Source organism: Crinia signifera, chromosome 2 (assembly GCF_055691185.1).
Source record: "Crinia signifera chromosome 2, ASM5569118v1, whole genome shotgun sequence".
In the NCBI taxonomy this organism is placed as follows: domain Eukaryota; kingdom Metazoa; phylum Chordata; class Amphibia; order Anura; family Myobatrachidae; genus Crinia; species Crinia signifera.
The window spans coordinates 315,205,491-315,222,807 of record NC_139218.1 but is presented as its reverse complement, the minus strand read 5'-3'; the positions used below and the strand labels follow the sequence as shown (position 1 = coordinate 315,222,807).

Below are 17,317 nucleotides of genomic sequence, written 5' to 3'. Positions count from 1 at the left end.
ATTTAGACACTCAATATTTTTGTTATATAATAAGCTATAATTGCTTTAGTGCTTGTGCATTGCTAAGTAATTGTGATGCAATTCTTGTGCTTAAAAGCATTTGGTATAGTCACACTGAACTCGTACTTATATTGTTTGTTATAATATATTATTAAGTCAGCTAATTAGTACTTCATATACATTACTTTATCTTTGTTAATTGGTGGTACCAGTGGAATGCGCTATGGCCCTTATTCAGATCTGATTGCAGTACAAATTTGTTTGGAAAATGGACAAAACCATGTGCACTGCAGGTGGGGCAGATGTAACATGTGCAAAGAGAGTTAAATTTGGGTGGGGTGTGTTGAAACTGAAATCTAAATTGCAGTGTGCAAATAATACAGCCAGTATTTACCCTGCACCGATACAAAATAACTCACACAAATCTAACTCTCTCTGTACATGTTACATCTGCCCCACCTGCAGTGCACATGCACCTAGCGCACAGACAAATTTGTACTGCGATCAGATCTGAATAGAGGCCTATGTCCACAAAAACAAAAGTACATCCGTATTTATAGTTCCTTAGGAGTTCCTCTTAAAACTTAAAACTTAAAACTGTCCATATAGAGTATAAGTAACATGATTTATCTCTGACGATGCCACATGAATGAGGCAATTCAGTACCAGATTAGCTATGGTAAAATGTATATGATGTGTAATAGGGGTCTGATAGATATATTTGGGGTACATATTCCAAACATTGTAAAATAAAAATATTTGTAAGTATAAACTTGTGGACGGCAGAGTGCCATTACAATGACAGGTGGGCTGATCCAGGTAAGCATATACAGTTACTGATCGGACACTCCATGTGTTGGTTTTGGATCAATGCTCACATGTGAAATAACCCGGTTTGGATTCCCTGGCAATCCAACCCAGGTAAGGATCAGGGTTGGACCCGGTTTGTACCTGGGTTCAGGGGTAGTGAAGACGCTCCCAACCTGGTATATTTGAAAAAAAAAAGGTACTCTTTACCTAGCACGGCGCCCACGATTTTGTGGCGAGCGCAGCGAGGCGAGCCCCGCGAGGGGACGCGGATACCTTCACAGGTAAACGCGTCCCTTCGCGGGCTTCACAGGTGTCCGCGTCCCCTCGCCTCGCTGCGCTCGCCACACTATTCTATTCTCAACTCCATGCCGACGTGGATAGTGGGGGTATGAAAAGGTCGAGCTTGCTGTCAGCACAGCATGAGCACATGCTGTAGGTGTGTGCTGCTGCTGAGAGGGTGGGGGGGGGGATGACAATAACACTCCCCCCTCAACTTTTAGAGTTATGCTGGCCACACATCCGACCAACTTTCCTCCAACCATCCAACTAGTTGCTTGGATGGAATAAAAATCTGGTACTGGATGGGAGAAAATGTAATATTAACTTCAGAAATTTGCTCCCAAAATCTGGAAAAGGACAAAAACTGTCCCTCAGACACGGTACTGTAGTTTGATTTAAACAATTTGACTGAATGTTTTTGTCCATTTTCCTGGGTTTGTGAGCACATTTCTGATTGTCCTTTGCTCCCATCCAGTACTATATTTTTATTCCATCCAACCAACTAGTTGGATGGTTGGAGGAAAGTTGGTCTGATGTGTGGCCAGCATAAGGGTTATTTTTTCACCCACATTGTGGGGGCATGCCCTAATCGCGGGAGGTGGTCACACCTCCCTGATTAGGCCATGCCCCTAACATTATACTGGGATCCGGCACACCTCTCAGCTGCCCTGGTCTAACCACACCAATGACTCAGGTATACTGCAAACAACAGTTTTCACAAAAGTTTAAAATGTCTTGTATGAAGTCACTTTTGAAAAGGTTTCACACTGAATATTTGGGACTGAAATAAAAGCAAAACGTTTTCAAATAAATATTTTTGGTCTCTTCATTGATCAGGAAATGTTTTCTTTATTGGGGCCCTTTTGGGTAATGGTGTCCCTGTTTTGTGACCTCCCCCTTGGTAAAGCCCTTTAAAATGGCATCTTATGTAATCTATAGGAAAAAAAACAGGCCTTACCCGGGTTAAGTGGAAACGGGGCTGATCCAGCAATATACCGGGTAGCACAGTAGGGGAAATGTGTCTTAAACCCAGGTCCAACCCAGTATCCATCCGGGTACAAATTACCAGATCTGACCTAGGTTGCTGGGTGTGCTATAGGGTTTCGAAAGTCGGGATCCCGACAGTCATTATCCCGTCGGGATCCCGACTGGCCAGACCCAGACAGCATGGTGAGCGCAATAAAGCCCCTTGCGGGCTCGCCACGATGCAGGCGTGGCTACGCTCGCCACCTATTCTCCCTCTATGGGGGTCATGGACCCCCACGAGGGAGAATAGTCGGTGCCCATCGGGCCCCCGTGTGTCAGGGGTTTAACTGTACATACACACACACAATCCAGAAGTGACTGGCTTTCCAATTCATTAAGGTACCTGGGTGCCCTCCTAGAAGGCCCTGTCAGAGCTTCCAATATCCACACACAACAACGGGCGGCACTCCAAGGACAGAAGCGGCCAGTCAACAGCTGGGAATCCTCACTGGTGCCTCTCTTATAAATATGGTGAGTGGTTTATTGTTTGTTATACCTGTCAAAAAATGTAATAAAGCATTTGAAACGTAGGCTACATAATATACTGCCATATATGAATCCTTGGAGTGCTGCCCGTCGTTGTGTGTGTGTGTGCCTCTATCGTTTGTTTAGGGAGTGCCACCTCTACTCCATGGGGGTTATTTTGATTACATCGTTCCCCTGCACGTTCACATAGGGGAGCAATGTTTCACACTGCGCATAAACTTTTATGCGCATGTGCAGCTGCTTGGTGCGAGCGGGCATGGCGAATAAGCAAGAAGCACCTAGAAGTGCGGGGTGGGCGTTTGTGCAGGTGTCGCATAGACGATATTCAAATCTGCAAATTTCACAGCTTTGCCTGTCAACCAGAATCAGGGCCCATGTCTACATTGGTCTTGGCTCTGAGCCTCCAGGAGGGCACTCATTAACTCTACTGTTTGATTAACGGTTGTGCAACCCACAGGTTTGTTGACATTATTTGAAAGCTCAGCTGGTCGTGGTGCCCCAATGATATATAATAATAAATAATACTAGTAGATTGAAATGTAAACGGAAAGTTGTCTAAATGGTAAGTGCTGTGAGAGGCTGTGAGAACATGTTACTCGCATTTCCACAAGCACAGTGTCCCCATTTGACAATATGCCTCCTCGTCTCGTTCTTTTCTTTTTTTATATTTTCTCTGCCTATACTGTAACTTCTTGGGCGAGATTTATTGTGTTGACCGTTTTTCAGAAAATGCGATTTTAACTCAAATCGCCGTGTATCGCCATTTTTGTAAATCGCATTTTTTTCCAGAAATCGCGTATTGAATGGCTGGCGCAATGGCGCCTGAAAAGTGCGATAGATGGCGATAAGGTGCGAATTGAGTCGATGTAATACGCCATAAACGTGCGATTTCCGGGTTAGGTCATGTGCGTATTTGCGGCCAACCGGAATGCGATTTACACCAATACACCTGATCAGCCCATACAACATGCTAACCTATTGGCCCACCTTAGTCCCTTGCAATACGCATCACACCCCTATATAAAGGGGCGCAGACGCCATTTTACCCTTTGAAAGGGAGTAAGGCGTTTGAGATGGAGAGGAGCAGTGATAAGGTGCAGAGGAGGCAGAGGGACAGCCAGCTTGGGCCCAAATACCCCAACCACTGGGAGAGGTAGGGGAGTGAGAGGCAGCACTGCCAGAGGCAGGACAGGGAGAGCCAGCATGCTCCCAGCAAGAGCTGTGCCAGGGAGAGGCCACATGGTGGAAGCTGAGCAGGTGGCTATGGAGGATGAGGAGGAAGCAGGCACAAGCCAGGTGTCCTCACAGGAGGAACAGAGTGCCAGGCACACAGAGGAGGAGCTGCAAGAGGGTGATTTCTCAGAGGTGGACTGGCCTGTGCAGGAGGCAGATGAAGCAGACTTGGAGGTGCTGGGGGAAGAAGCAGGACAGGAGGAGGAAGAGGGTGAGGCTGAAAATGTGGAGGAGGAGGAGGAGGATGATGCATCTCGTACAGCTAGTGGGAGGAAAGTCAGGTTCTCTTATGAGGAGAATATGGCCCTGGTGCGTGCACTCTTGCCCCTGTATGACCGCCTACTTGGTCCTCACCATCACCGCACAAGTGTGGCAAGGAAGAAGGGGATATGGGACAATATCACCTCCGCGGTAAATGCAGTTAGCACACACAAGAGGAGTGTGCGCAACGTCAAAAAAGGATACAATGACATCAAGCGCCTCCTCAAAGCCAAGCTTGCCCTGGAGAAAAAAGAGGCCTGTCGCACAGGAGGTGGCCCTAGGCAGGAAGTCCGCTTTAAGGCCTATGAGAGGCTGCTACGCCGAATCATCCCACCGGAGGTGCTTCCCGGCATCCACATTGCCGACACAGACAGGCCCCCCACTCCACCGCCAACTGGTAAGTGTCCACACATGTCAACTACACATTTTGCTATGTGATGTGCGCATGCTATTATGGTGGTATGCTTTATGTGCCCAAAAGATTGCTGTGTGTGGAACTACATATCCCACCAAAATCACATTTTGCTAGCTTGCATTGCTAAATAATGGACTGTGCATTTTGCTGGGTTATGTAGTTCCACAGATCCAATTAATGTGTGCTGTCCTAATCACTGTAGGGCTGCAGTGTACTTGATTGTTAATCCATATCAATCCTCTGGGTAGTTGGAAAAGCACTTTACAGTCACTTTTACATGTGTAATCTGCTGGTCTTTCCTGTTATTTGCAAGTGGATTAAAAATATCGTTCACAGTCATAATACTGAAATAACCACTTCAGTTCAAAGTCTTCACATTCCTTATGTAATCATATCAGAGTAAAAAAGTTTGATTTTGGTAAACTTTTTATCAGCATATTTGAAAAACTGACAGTTAGGTGCAAATGATCAATATGGAAAATGTCTTCTTCTTTCAAACAGCTCCATCTCTGGAGTCCCAGCCTGCTGTTGAGCAACATCAGCCACATCCAATTGTTCACACTGTCCAGTCTGCAGGTGAGATATCATACTGTTACACAAACACATTGCACATTTTACACATGGCTGTCCCCACCACAGTAGCCTGTGCCAATGCATAATGCATGAGCAACACCTAACCATTCCAACTAAGGTAACATGACCCACCATACACCAATCTGCATAGCATACTTACCACTCTTTTCTCATTTGTAGGTCCTTCACAACCGATGCCTGAACCTACGCATCCCATGCAAAATATGGACGACATGAGTGAAATCATCCTTGAGACGGTGCCATCGTTGGAACCTGCACAAAACCAAGCACACCCAGTCATTGAGGCCCCCTATACGCAGTCACATAGGCAGCAGCCCCCAATCATTGCAGCCACCAACACCCCCACTAGTGCGGAGGAGTTGGTGCAATCCATCCATCTTTTCAAGGGGAAACAACTAGCTTTTATGGGGGTGCAGACCACCCAACTAGAAACCGTTAAGGGGTATGTGCGTAACATAGCTCTGCAAATGAGACGAATTTCTCAAAGTGTGCGGGCTAATGTAGGGACACAAATTCGTCTTGTCTCCACATTAGACACATGCTTAGCAGAAATTGGCCAAGCCATTCAGGGCCAAACTACAAATTTTAGAGCACTAAATGCCAATATGGTTTAACAGACCCAAGCTATTAATGGCCAAACAACTGCGTTGATGTCCCTACAAACGCAAATCAGCCTCAGTGCAACTACTTTGTTAGGTCAGCACCAAACCACATCTACCCAAAGTAGTAGTGTGTCCTCCGCACCCATGAGTGGGTCCCCCACTACTCCCTCACGGCGTAGTGTCCGTACTAGGGGTGGTGGTGCCACTAGTGGTAAGGGTGCTAATACCCGGCCTGTATTCAAAAATGAATAATGTTGTTTGCATTTACATGTGTACCATGTTCTTTCTTTTTTTCCTTCACTCGTGCAGTGAATGTTACTGAAAATTTTTTATATGGTATGGCCTATGCCTAAATGTTTCAGCAAGTAAAAATTATTTGCATCCAGCAAACTTGTTGTCATTCTTTACAAATGATTACCCACACTGTTGTATTATGTATTGTCAACTAGTGACATTTTAGCAGCCACGGGACTTTGGGTTGTGTGTGCTTATTTGTCATGGAATTTTAAGGAAATAGTCACATTTGAAGGGGATAAGCATTGGGAACTGCATACTGTATGCAGGCGCCACTTGTTTTGCTACATTTCAACCACCTCAGATCAATGATCCATGTCACCTCCATCCATTAAGCCTATGTTAATTTGTATTTGCCAACATTTTTACACACAGAAAACTACAGTACTTACTTGACATTGTTATAGGTGTTATCATGTTGCCAGGCATAAAGTATGCTGTGGTGGGGTAGCTTGCAACTGTTGGCCATTATTGTTGGTCTGCTTCTGGGCAATTAACATGGACAGGGAAAAATGTAATGTTACCAATGTATGTGTGTTACAGGTTCCCCTTTACTATTCATTGTACACACAAAAATTACCTGTGAAATGCTGCAGGATCATCTGTGTACGAACCACATCCCCCCTCCGTGTACTTCGCATAACAACATCAGTAGTTTGAGCTTCCTGCACGACTGCTGCAGTGGCCACATCTACATAATTTGGTTGACCCAAAGCTATGTTATGCAGCATGCAGCAAGCCAACCAAAACCACTTTGGCAGGGTGGTATAGCAGTGTACCTGCTGACCTGTCCAAACACCGAAATCGACTTTTCAGCACCCCAAAGGTGCGTTCCACTACATTGCGGGTAGCAATATGTGCAGCATTGTAGCGGTGCTGTGCAGGGCTTTGTGGGTTCCGCAGAGGTGTCATGAGCCACGAATGACACCCATATCCTGAGTCACCTAACATGTAAAGGGATTTGTGTGGTCACATATCATGTGGGTAATTTGCACATAATAGTAGCAGCCTATACTATATTGTTTGGTCTGGTATAAACAATTACAACAGAAATGACTCTTGAATAGAAGGTTACACATATGGATGTTAAAGTGAAAGACATAGGTAAGCAAACATCATGTAAACAGTGGTAAGTGACTTACTAAGTAGCCAGCCCTCTGGCATGGTGTGGTTGTGGAAACGGTCCCAGAGAGCTGAGTGCCGCAGGATATAGGCATCATGGCAGTTCCCGGGATAGCCTGCAACCACACTGAGAATTCTGAGGTTGGCATCGCAGACCACCTGCACATTGAGGGAATGTCTGCCCCTGCGATTCACATAGACATGCTCCCTCACGTGCGGGGCCCGAATCCCAATGTGGGTGCTGTCTATGGCTCCAAGCACATTTGGAAATGCTGAGAGCGGATAGAATGCCACCTTCAGGTCCTGCCACTCGGACTCACAACGTGGGAATGTGATATATGTGCGCCACAGCTTCTTTAATGCATTTAACACTTGAGAAAAATGTTTAGAGAAAGTGGCTTGTGACACCCCCAAGGCCCATGAGCTCACAGACTGAGTGGAGCCTGTGGCAAACAAGTGGAGGGCACACATTAATTTCTGCAGCCCAGACACTGCATAGCTGGCCCCCCCACAAGGGTCCAAATCATCTCTCACCTGCTCATATAAGTTCAACAGGTTCTGTCGGTTCAACCTAAACATGTCCACCACCTGTTGATCAGAGAGGGAGTCCAGGTACACCCTAGCACGGTACCGACGAGAAGCACGGAGTGGTCGGGGTACTTTGATCTGGTGGGCAGCAGCATCCCTCCTGCGTAGCTCCTCCAAACGCCCCAGCTCACACACTAGCACCTCCAGTCCACTGTGCAAAATGTCCATCTCAAACAGCCTCACAGGTGTCCATAATCATGTGGGGGTATATGTAGGGGAGTTAGTAAGTGGTATGTGGGTCACCTGTGAGAGATTTAACCGTTTCTACGCTCAAACGCTGGCGATTTTAAGCAAATCGCCACCCTGTACTTGGTCTATTTTTTGGGGGAGGGGGGGGGAATCGCATTTTGCTGCCGATTTCCAAATGCGGCAGACATTAAATTAGCGATTTGTATCTTTTTCAATGGGAAAACATCTGGATGCGATGTTGTAAATCGCCACTTCAGAAAGTGCGAATTAGCGGCAAAAAGGTTAAGTAGTCGATTTGGGGAAAAAATGAAAAAAATCGCCAAAAACCCAACATCGATCTCTAATAAATGTCACCCCTTGTTTCTTCTATTTCTCTCCTGCCCCCCATCCGGCTGGTGACTCTTCTTTACAGTCTGGCAGTTCCAGTCTCCTCTTCAGTCGCAGGTTCATGATGCCTTGGGTTTAAGGAAAGCACTGCACTTGAATTCTACAAGTGGAGCAAATGTAGTATGTGCAGAGACATTTCCATTTGGGTGAATAATTTTCAGGGGAGGCTCCAGAGGGGGGCTGCAGGACAGTTCAAAATTCAGATAGGGAGACACAGCAACTGCCATTTCAAACGGATTCACTGGCAGTTGGTGTTGCTCCCCTATTGGAATTATAGACTGTGATGCAGCCCCTCCTCTGGAGCCGCACTGGTCATTTTGTTTATGTGCAGGGTAAATACTTACTGCTTTGTTTTACACTGAAATTTTATTTAATGTAACCCTTCAAGTTCCAACATCTCTGTGAGAGATGCGCAAAATATTCGCTAAAAATGCCAGTGTCGCTCACATTTGTTATATAAATTCAAATAAAAAATATTTTGCAAAAAAAGATTATATCATCATCTATATATGTCTAGTGTCTGTGAGGCTCCAAAACACTGCCATATGCTGGCAGAGAGTGCAACTACTCTTTCTCACACATGCACAAATACAGAAGGCAGCAGACTAGCTTTCAAAGCTTTTGCTTCGAGCGGGCTTACTAGTTTCCTATATAATGAAAAACATTACAGGTCATTATAATGCATAAAAATGTTTGCTTGGCAATTTTGAATCGGTTCTGGAACACAAAACCGAGGCACCCCTGCAAGGTCTCCGAGGCACCCCAGGGAGCCTAGGCGCACAGTTTGGGAACCACTGCAATATATGTTGAATTTATGTGACAAAAATGTCTATCACATTGAATTTGTGTATACAATATTGACTGATTGTTACTTCTAACATCTATAATTTGCATAATATAAAATTATACACAGCAGCTTATTGGTTGTCATGGACCATTTCTCCACTGGCTCACTTCTCCTCCCTTATCACTGCTTCATTCATCCAGGGCCGGCGCCACCACTAGGCAGCTTTAGGCATCTGCCTGCGGCGCTGGCCACTGGAGGGCGGCGGCAGGAGGGAGCAGGATGGGAGGTGGGGAACTCCCCCCCCCCTGTGGACCCACTCAGGCGCCGCAGCCGCTCCCCCCCTTGGAGTGACAGCGGTGGGAGGGAGGATGGAGATGGGCAACTCCCCCCTCCAACTCTCCCGCCCCCCCCCCCCCCCAGTGGAGTGGAGTGGCATAGCGGGCGAACCGGAGTGGGAGATAACTATGGTGTAACAGTGTAATGTGGGCTAGATGAAATGAGAGAGATTACTAGACTAATGCGAGAGGGAGATTGCTGTTATTTCAGGGAGCCTCCTGCAGAATACAGGAGGGTAGTCAGCTATGTTCTAGGTTAAGGGTCACAAATAGACTCCTTAATGAGGTTCTTCTATGTGTTTCAAAACTGTACGGTTATGAGGAATCCTCCTGTATTCTGTTTGTGAAATCAAAGATAGAGCCAGAATGGTAATACAGTATTGTACGCTCCATGCAGTACACACTAATTGGAATCCTGCCAACATCTAGACCTGCCAACATCTCTTGTAATCTATAGATCTGTCTAGTCTGCTGTTGCTGCAACATTTTATCTGCCTGCAGATGGCTGTTTGTGCATTATTACAGAAGATACAGTACATGTGTAATATTTCTAAATGTGTCTCCTTACATTAGCATCTATACCATATTCACAGACGTTACAAGGCCTATAGTTATCGGGTAGCTGGATGATTTTGCTGTAGTCAGCAATATGTAAAACTGCATTATTTACCACTATTGTCTCTTTAACATGTAGGTTTTTCTATGCCTCTGTCCAAAAAACATTTAAACATTCATTTGCTATGAATGTGGTAAGTATTAAAAAAAATTCTATATAGTGTGTGTGGTGGGGGCCCCCTGGTTCCGTTTAAACCGCATGCACTACACCCATTATAAATATTTCTCTGTATATAAAATATTCAGTGGCGGTTTTTACCTATTGGCTGCAGGGCTGCATCCCCCAGGCAGAGGCGTACCTAGACATCCGTAGGCCCCATAGCAAAAGTTTGTAAGGGCCCCTTTTTAAGCAATAGATGGTGATACATGTATGTAAAACATATTACTTACACAGCAAAGAGGGCCCCTCTGGGATGCCTCTCTATGGGCTGCGCAGAAAATCCAGAGTCTGCGCGTGCATAGTATCCACGTCTGTACTGCGCATGTGTTGGTCCCGGTGCCTGTACAGTCGCCATGACTGCGATTTCCCTTCATACCTCGCCTACACTGAATGGAACAGTTTTGTGGACTAACACTGATAATTCCCTAGACATGGATGTATGTGTAGAGTGGTAGGACCAGCCAACCCAGGGTTTCTTCATAGAGAGAACTTTAGCACCAACTAGGTGGGTCTCCATCAGGCAAATAATATCATTTGATCTGATTACACACCAGATTACACACCAGTGCCTGTTTGATCTTTTCATTAAAACCCCTTACATTTACTTTTCAATTTGGTACAGGAATTTGAGAACAGGTTTCAAGATTTTAGAAACTTTCTGATATTTCTGATATTTGCAACTCCATTTTCAGTGGACATTAATATATTACCTGCCAATTTGCAAATGGAATGCACAGAGCTCCAATCTGACATTCAACTGAAAGAAAATCTGACATTCAACTGAAAGAAAAATTTGACCATGTCTCTTTAATGGACATCTATAAAATGTATGTTCCCAGAGAAAAATATCCTTCACTTCACAATTCATGTCATCGCTATTTGGAAGCACCTACATTTGTGAGCAGCTATTTTAAAGGATGAAGCACACAAAGAATAAAACTAGAACCAAAATATCCGATGAGCACCTTGAGCACTCACTGAGAGTTGCAGTTCCATTGAAGCGAATATGGATGCATTGGTGGCTGAGGAACAATGTCAAACATCTCACTAACTCCATTTCCAAGTAAGTTTAATGTGTTAACTATGTTTTATATGGTTTTTTTTTGGATGATCAGGTATCGTTACTGTTATTTTATTTTATGTGCGGCCCAAACCAAATTTTCATCTTCTAATGTGGCCCAGGGAAGGTGAAAGGTTGGACACCCCTGCATTAGAGGAAACAGGATTATTCCTCCAGGTCTTGCACCAGAGCCTGCCTTGCCAGTCTGTGAGAGTCCAACCACGCAGCTGCCTCTCTAGTAGTGGTAAAAAACATAGTTTCACTGTCGCCGACTATTCTGAGCCTGGAGGGAAACAACATGGCATAGGGGATGTTCATCTCCCTCAGGCAACGTTTTATTATGATAAATTGAGCATGGTCTTTTTTGATCTCCATGGCAAAATCAGGAAACACAGATATCTTAGAGCCTGTAATCATTAGGGGGCCCTAAGTAGGCGCCACTCTCAGTGTCGACCTTTTTTCAATGTCAACCTTGAGCACATCAACATTTTTCCATGTGTTGACCTATTGGCTGTCGACCAATAGTGGTCGACCTATTGGCTGTCGATCTAATCAATGTTAAATATTTGACTGGGTCCCCAAAGGGCAGGAGCCCATATCAGAGACAAAGTAGAGACCACTGTGTTCCTGCCTCCACCATGGTACATGTCCCCTGTTCTCCACACCATGCAGGACATTGTGCTTGCACCCCTGCCACCCACTGCCTCTTCCTGTCATCCTCTCCCTGTCACCCACTGCTCCCCATCACCCTCTGCCTCCACCTGCCTGCCGCTGTTACCTTATGCTTCCCCTTGCCTTTTGTTGTCACTGTCTTTCTCTATGTGTCAACCTCTCCCTGCAATACATTGTCACCCTCTGCATCTCCCTGTCTCCCACTCTTGTGTAGCATATAGTGAACTAGGTTTGGAGTGGATAAGTGGGCCGAAAATATATTTTTGCACCTGGTCCAACCACTCACAAATTCCGCCACTGTGCCACAGGTCCTGATTTTGAATGGATACAAGTTGGGAGGTATGTTATAATGCCATATTTCCCTCCCTTTACTTCGGTGACTCTGTCAATTGCAAATTTAGCATTTACCCCATACAGTTTACTTTGCGGAAATTTTTCCTTGTGGAAAATAATTGAGAAATATAGTTTGCTCATTTCATTCTACAGGGAGACTTGCTTTGGATGCAACTGGCAGGTCCCTGCCAGTCTCCATCAGAATCTGAACCCTTAGCACATTTGCTTCATTGGTTTGTCAAACTAAACAAGTTCATGTTATGCTGCAAACATATCGCTTGCACAATATATTCCTTAGGTCAGCAGTTTCTTAGGTTACGCTAACTAGCTTAGAGGGCATAACATATCGTAAATAGAAAATATGCACAATGTTTTAAAGAGAAAATACTTTTACATTGTTATTATTATTAATAATAATAATAATAATAATAATAATAATAATAATAATGGTACTTGTTTCCTAGCATGGCGCCCAGATTTGCTACGTTCGCAAACATAGTCAAATCGCATCGCATAACGCATAGTACTAGCATGCAATGTGATTTTGACGTTCACGCTCCCTGTGAATCCCGAAGCGTGGCGAGCGGCGTCGGAACACGTTGTTAATGGCGATTTAATATGACCAAAGAAACAATAAGTGAAAAGCGCGAGTTACGTATTAAGTCCGTAACCAGCGTACCCTTTATGCCTAGCTACGTGCGAACAAAACGTAGCGCAGCGTAGCGTACCTTTATCGTGTATTATACACCAAAGAACCAATACCTTAATAAGAGATCCTTTCGCAGTACTTTGACTCTGATCTGCGAATATACCTTTTAAGGACAGAGTCCGTAATAAACCTTTATTGCTAAATGCGAATAACGGACACAACCACGGTATAGAAGTAAGGAGATAGGAACTCCACAAAAAGATGTATTTAAGTCCCTAATGGACAAAAGGGGGTTACAGAAATAGAAAATACAGGTATAACAAGTTATGCAATAGTCTAACAAAGTATATACTATACAGGCTCTACTAAGGGAAGAAAAAACAGATACAAGACACAATCAGCCAACAATACACTAAGGATAAATACCGTTAATGCAACCGTTTACCGTCTCATCAAATATGCGAAGCGCAGTCCGGTCAGAGCTCGCTATCGTTCAGGGATGAACTATAGCCCGGTGGATAGTCAGGGAAAGGTAGATGTGCCGAAGTGACCGGGCAGCCCTGGGTCACCTATCTTATAGGGTCAGAAGGGGGAGGTCAAAGGCCATTCCCATTGGTCAGAGATCGTATGTCAGGTCCACTGTGATTGGGGGTAAGATGATACAACTGGTTTGACTAGGTGCAGGGGAGTGAACTTTAAGAGTCCTTTGTTTGATGGTTTCGGCGTCAGCAGTGATAAGAACCAGTTTCATCCAGATTCCTTTGTTACATACTTTCAACAGAAACTGTCTCTGGAATATGGATTATGTCCATAACTATCGGGCCGTGTATATTGCGAAATATTCGCAATGACCGGAATACTTCGCACAATGAACGGAACGGAGCGGTACTAAACATGATACAGACAGATGTATGCAGGGCTAACTAAGCTATGTGTGGCGTTCTAAACCTTTAACTACATTTTACTTAGTGTCAGTATGTATTTATGAATTTATGTGTGATAGTATGGCTACTCTTCTGGTCCACTTTGTCACACATACTCGGGTATGGAAACTTTATTTGCGCAACTCTGCGAACCAAAATGGCGGCCATACTATCCTAAAATGGCGTGTGTGCAACTAGACTTCCACAGTCCACCCTTTAACAGTAAATATAAAACTGTTACATTACAAAACATTTTACACGACAATACAGAAATTCATAATCCTAACAAAGAAATTGGGATCCATGAAATAAACATATAAGGGGAGTAAACCATCTGCTCTTGGCCGATCCAGGATCACGGATAAACGATGGGCCGCATTTATCGAACAATCTACTCAGGGTCACAAAGGATAATGTACAATTTTGGGATAAAAATAAAAACAAGGGAGGTTACGACATATACACGTTCACAATTATGGTTTCTTTAAAGGGAGGTGGTTTCAATTCTAGGGTCATATACCAAACCCTGGTCTTCCTCTGCATCTCTCGTTCTTACACTCATGATTTCGGTACGTTTTGTCCTTCCCCGGGTCATCACCTTCAAACATTTGAACAGCAGCACAAAGACTATGATGGCACCACCGATACAGAGAAGGAGTTTTCCTATGCTAGCTATGATCCCTTGCGCCCATTCTCCTAAACCAGAGAACCAGTGCATTTGATTCAACCAGGAGGTCCATTCACTAACTTTGTTACCTATTTCTGCCAGGCTGATATTATGTTCCCTTCTAAATTCCCATTTAAGCTGAAGAATCTCATCCATCCGATGATCGATGATTTCTTCTGGGTCTTCAGTATTGTTGGTGATATATGTACAACATTTCACCCCAAACTGTGTAGAGAGGGTGACACAATATCCTCCTGTCATAGCTGTCAGATAGTTCAGCACCACCCGATGTTGGACTAGCTCTCTTTTATATGCTTGCAACTCCTTCCCAGTGTATCTAAAGGTGTCATCATAAATCTCAGTGATGTTATCTACCAAGCTGGCTAATGCTTGTATATATTTAAAATTTATGACTCCTCTGGCGGTATGGGTGATATCTAAAGCAATGAGGAGTTGGATACCGAACGACTCGTGTATCATTTCAGAAGCTAGGGGTTCTTTCTTGATTGTTAAATCCCTTTTATGGATTTGATCATAATGGGTATGAGTGTAAGGAGGAGGTATGCCTCTGTGTATGCTCACCATCTCATCATGGGTGAGGGTCATCACTTCAGGTAACACTCTGCCTAGGTAACAAATACCAACGTAGTTCATGGAGAGCCATTTGTACGCCCTTCTACCACAAATATAATAAACATCGTCAGGGAGAAAATAGGGGACAGAGTATTTCATGATCTTGTCACACATTATCCATAAGAACATCCCCGTCCCCCGCTCCCTGACTCGTTCTTCACATGTTTCTGGCTGTAGGGTCATATTACAGTAGCCGGCTGATACTCTGCCGGCCATCATTTTACTTTTCTTCACCGTGTAGACATATTTATAGTGTCTCCCACTGGTTCGGATCTTTAACAATAATTCCTTATCAATAGGCTCTCCATCTGGACGCTGGGAGTAAGTTATTGTCTGGTTGTGCCATGTCACTTCCCAAGTACCAATCGTTCTGGAACTAGAGAAGTTCATACATACCAGGGATTTGTCCATTTGTGGTATGGATGTAATCTAAGACTAGGGGACCTGGTATACAGGTATCTCTTATCCAGTGGCCTCCCCTTATTTAATACGCTTATCTCTGAAATATTAAGCGGGTATGGGACTAGGCCTACACTACTCCTTTTATGTAACACTTGTGAACACACCCAGCATTCTGTTTGGTTTAAGACCTTACCCACTAGTGAGTGGTAATCACTCAAAGGATGTCGGCCTGTAGTTGCCTTACTTGTCGACTGACATCGCTGGATGCATTCTTCTTCCATTTTAGGTTGACAATATCTACAGACACAGTACTCACCAGACAATAACTCATCACATAGCCCTTGAACTACGTTTCCCTCATACCTTTTACCTACTCCTGTCATGGGCAAAGTGTCAAGCTGGTTTAGGGATTCTACCTCACCCATATCTGGGTCCATTATTACACTGTCAGAACTCCGCTCCGATCGCTCTAGAATGTGGCAGCCACCGAGTATCTTGGGATGAAGAAAAGAACACAGAAAGAAAACAAAGAAATATATGCATAACTGTGAACCTGTTGCTTGGAGTCCTTCCATCATCCCTACCAGGGGACTTTTATTTTGCTCTGCTCTTGGACCTTTGTTCACTCAGGTTGCTCGACCTTGGCTGTTTCTCAGTGTTCCCGAAACAATGCTTCTAGCGACACTTCTTCTCTTTCGCTCTCTGCACACTGGGATTCTGGGTTACTGGCTTTCTTGCAGTGGGACGAATGTATCCAAGTCTCTCTCTCTGCGACTTTAATTGATGTAGTGCTGGTCAACAAAACTTGGTATGGTCCTTCCCAACGGTCTATCAAACAACCTGAGCGTAAAAAATTTCGGATCATGACAAAGTCTCCTGGTTTAAGATTATGACAATTCTCGGTAGGCATATCAGGGTTCAGTAAATTCAGCTGCTTTTGTTGTTTCCTTAGCTGTTTGTTTAGCTTTAGGATATACTGTACAGTTAACTCATTATTACATTTGAGATCATCCTGTGGGTCTATCATGATGTGTGGCTGCCGACCAAACAATATCTCGAAGGGGGACAAGTTGAGCGGAGTTCTGGGAGTGGTCCTAATGCTATACAGCACAATAGGCAATGCCTCTGGCCATAACAACCCTGTTTCAGCCATAACTTTACCCAATTTGTTCTTAATAGTACCATTCATTCTCTCAACTTTGGCGCTCGCCTGGGGACGATATGGAGTATGAAGTTTAATATTAATCCCCAGGAGTTTACACATGATTTGGAAGACCTCTCCTGTGAAATGAGTGCCTCTGTCACTCTCAATGACCTTTGGGATACCATATCTACAGACAAACTCTTGACATACTTTCTTTGCTGTAAAGGTAGCAGTGTTGGAGGCAGCGGGGAAAGCCTCCACCCAGCTGGAAAACATGTCAACACAAACTAATACATATTTCAAATTTCTACAGGGTGGTAACTGTATGAAGTCGATTTGTATTACCTGGAAAGGGCCTTCTGTAGGAGGGATGTGGGATGGCTCTGTTGGGATGGCTTTTCCCACGTTCTTCCTCAAACAGGTGAGGCATGACATTGCCACTCTACCTGCTTGAGAAGCGAACCCTGGTGCACACCAGTAGGCCTTTACCAGCTTGCACATACCTTCCCAAGATGTGTCAGCCCATGGGCCGCCTCGGCTAGACTAGGAAGGTATGTCCTGGGGGCCACTGGTTTCCCGTGTCAATCTCTCCAAAGTCCGGTGGACTCTTGGCCACATCCCTTCGACTTCCATACTGCTCTTTCCTGTGGG

The 17,317-nt window shown here is 44.6% G+C and overlaps 1 protein-coding gene across 1 annotated transcript in view; it reads left to right on the top strand.

Annotated features, from left to right (window-relative positions):
• Positions 1-4,111: 4,111 nt before the first annotated feature.
• LOC146058526 (uncharacterized) overlaps positions 4,112-17,317 on the top strand; it is a 38,825-nt gene continuing 25,619 nt past the window's right edge. The window contains exons 1-3 of the mRNA XM_083170815.1: positions 4,112-4,492; positions 5,012-5,086; positions 5,264-5,402. Of these exons, the coding sequence (XP_083026941.1) occupies positions 4,135-4,492; positions 5,012-5,086; positions 5,264-5,402 (572 nt within the window). The 5' untranslated portion in view covers positions 4,112-4,134. The remainder of the gene's footprint in view (positions 4,493-5,011; positions 5,087-5,263; positions 5,403-17,317) is intronic.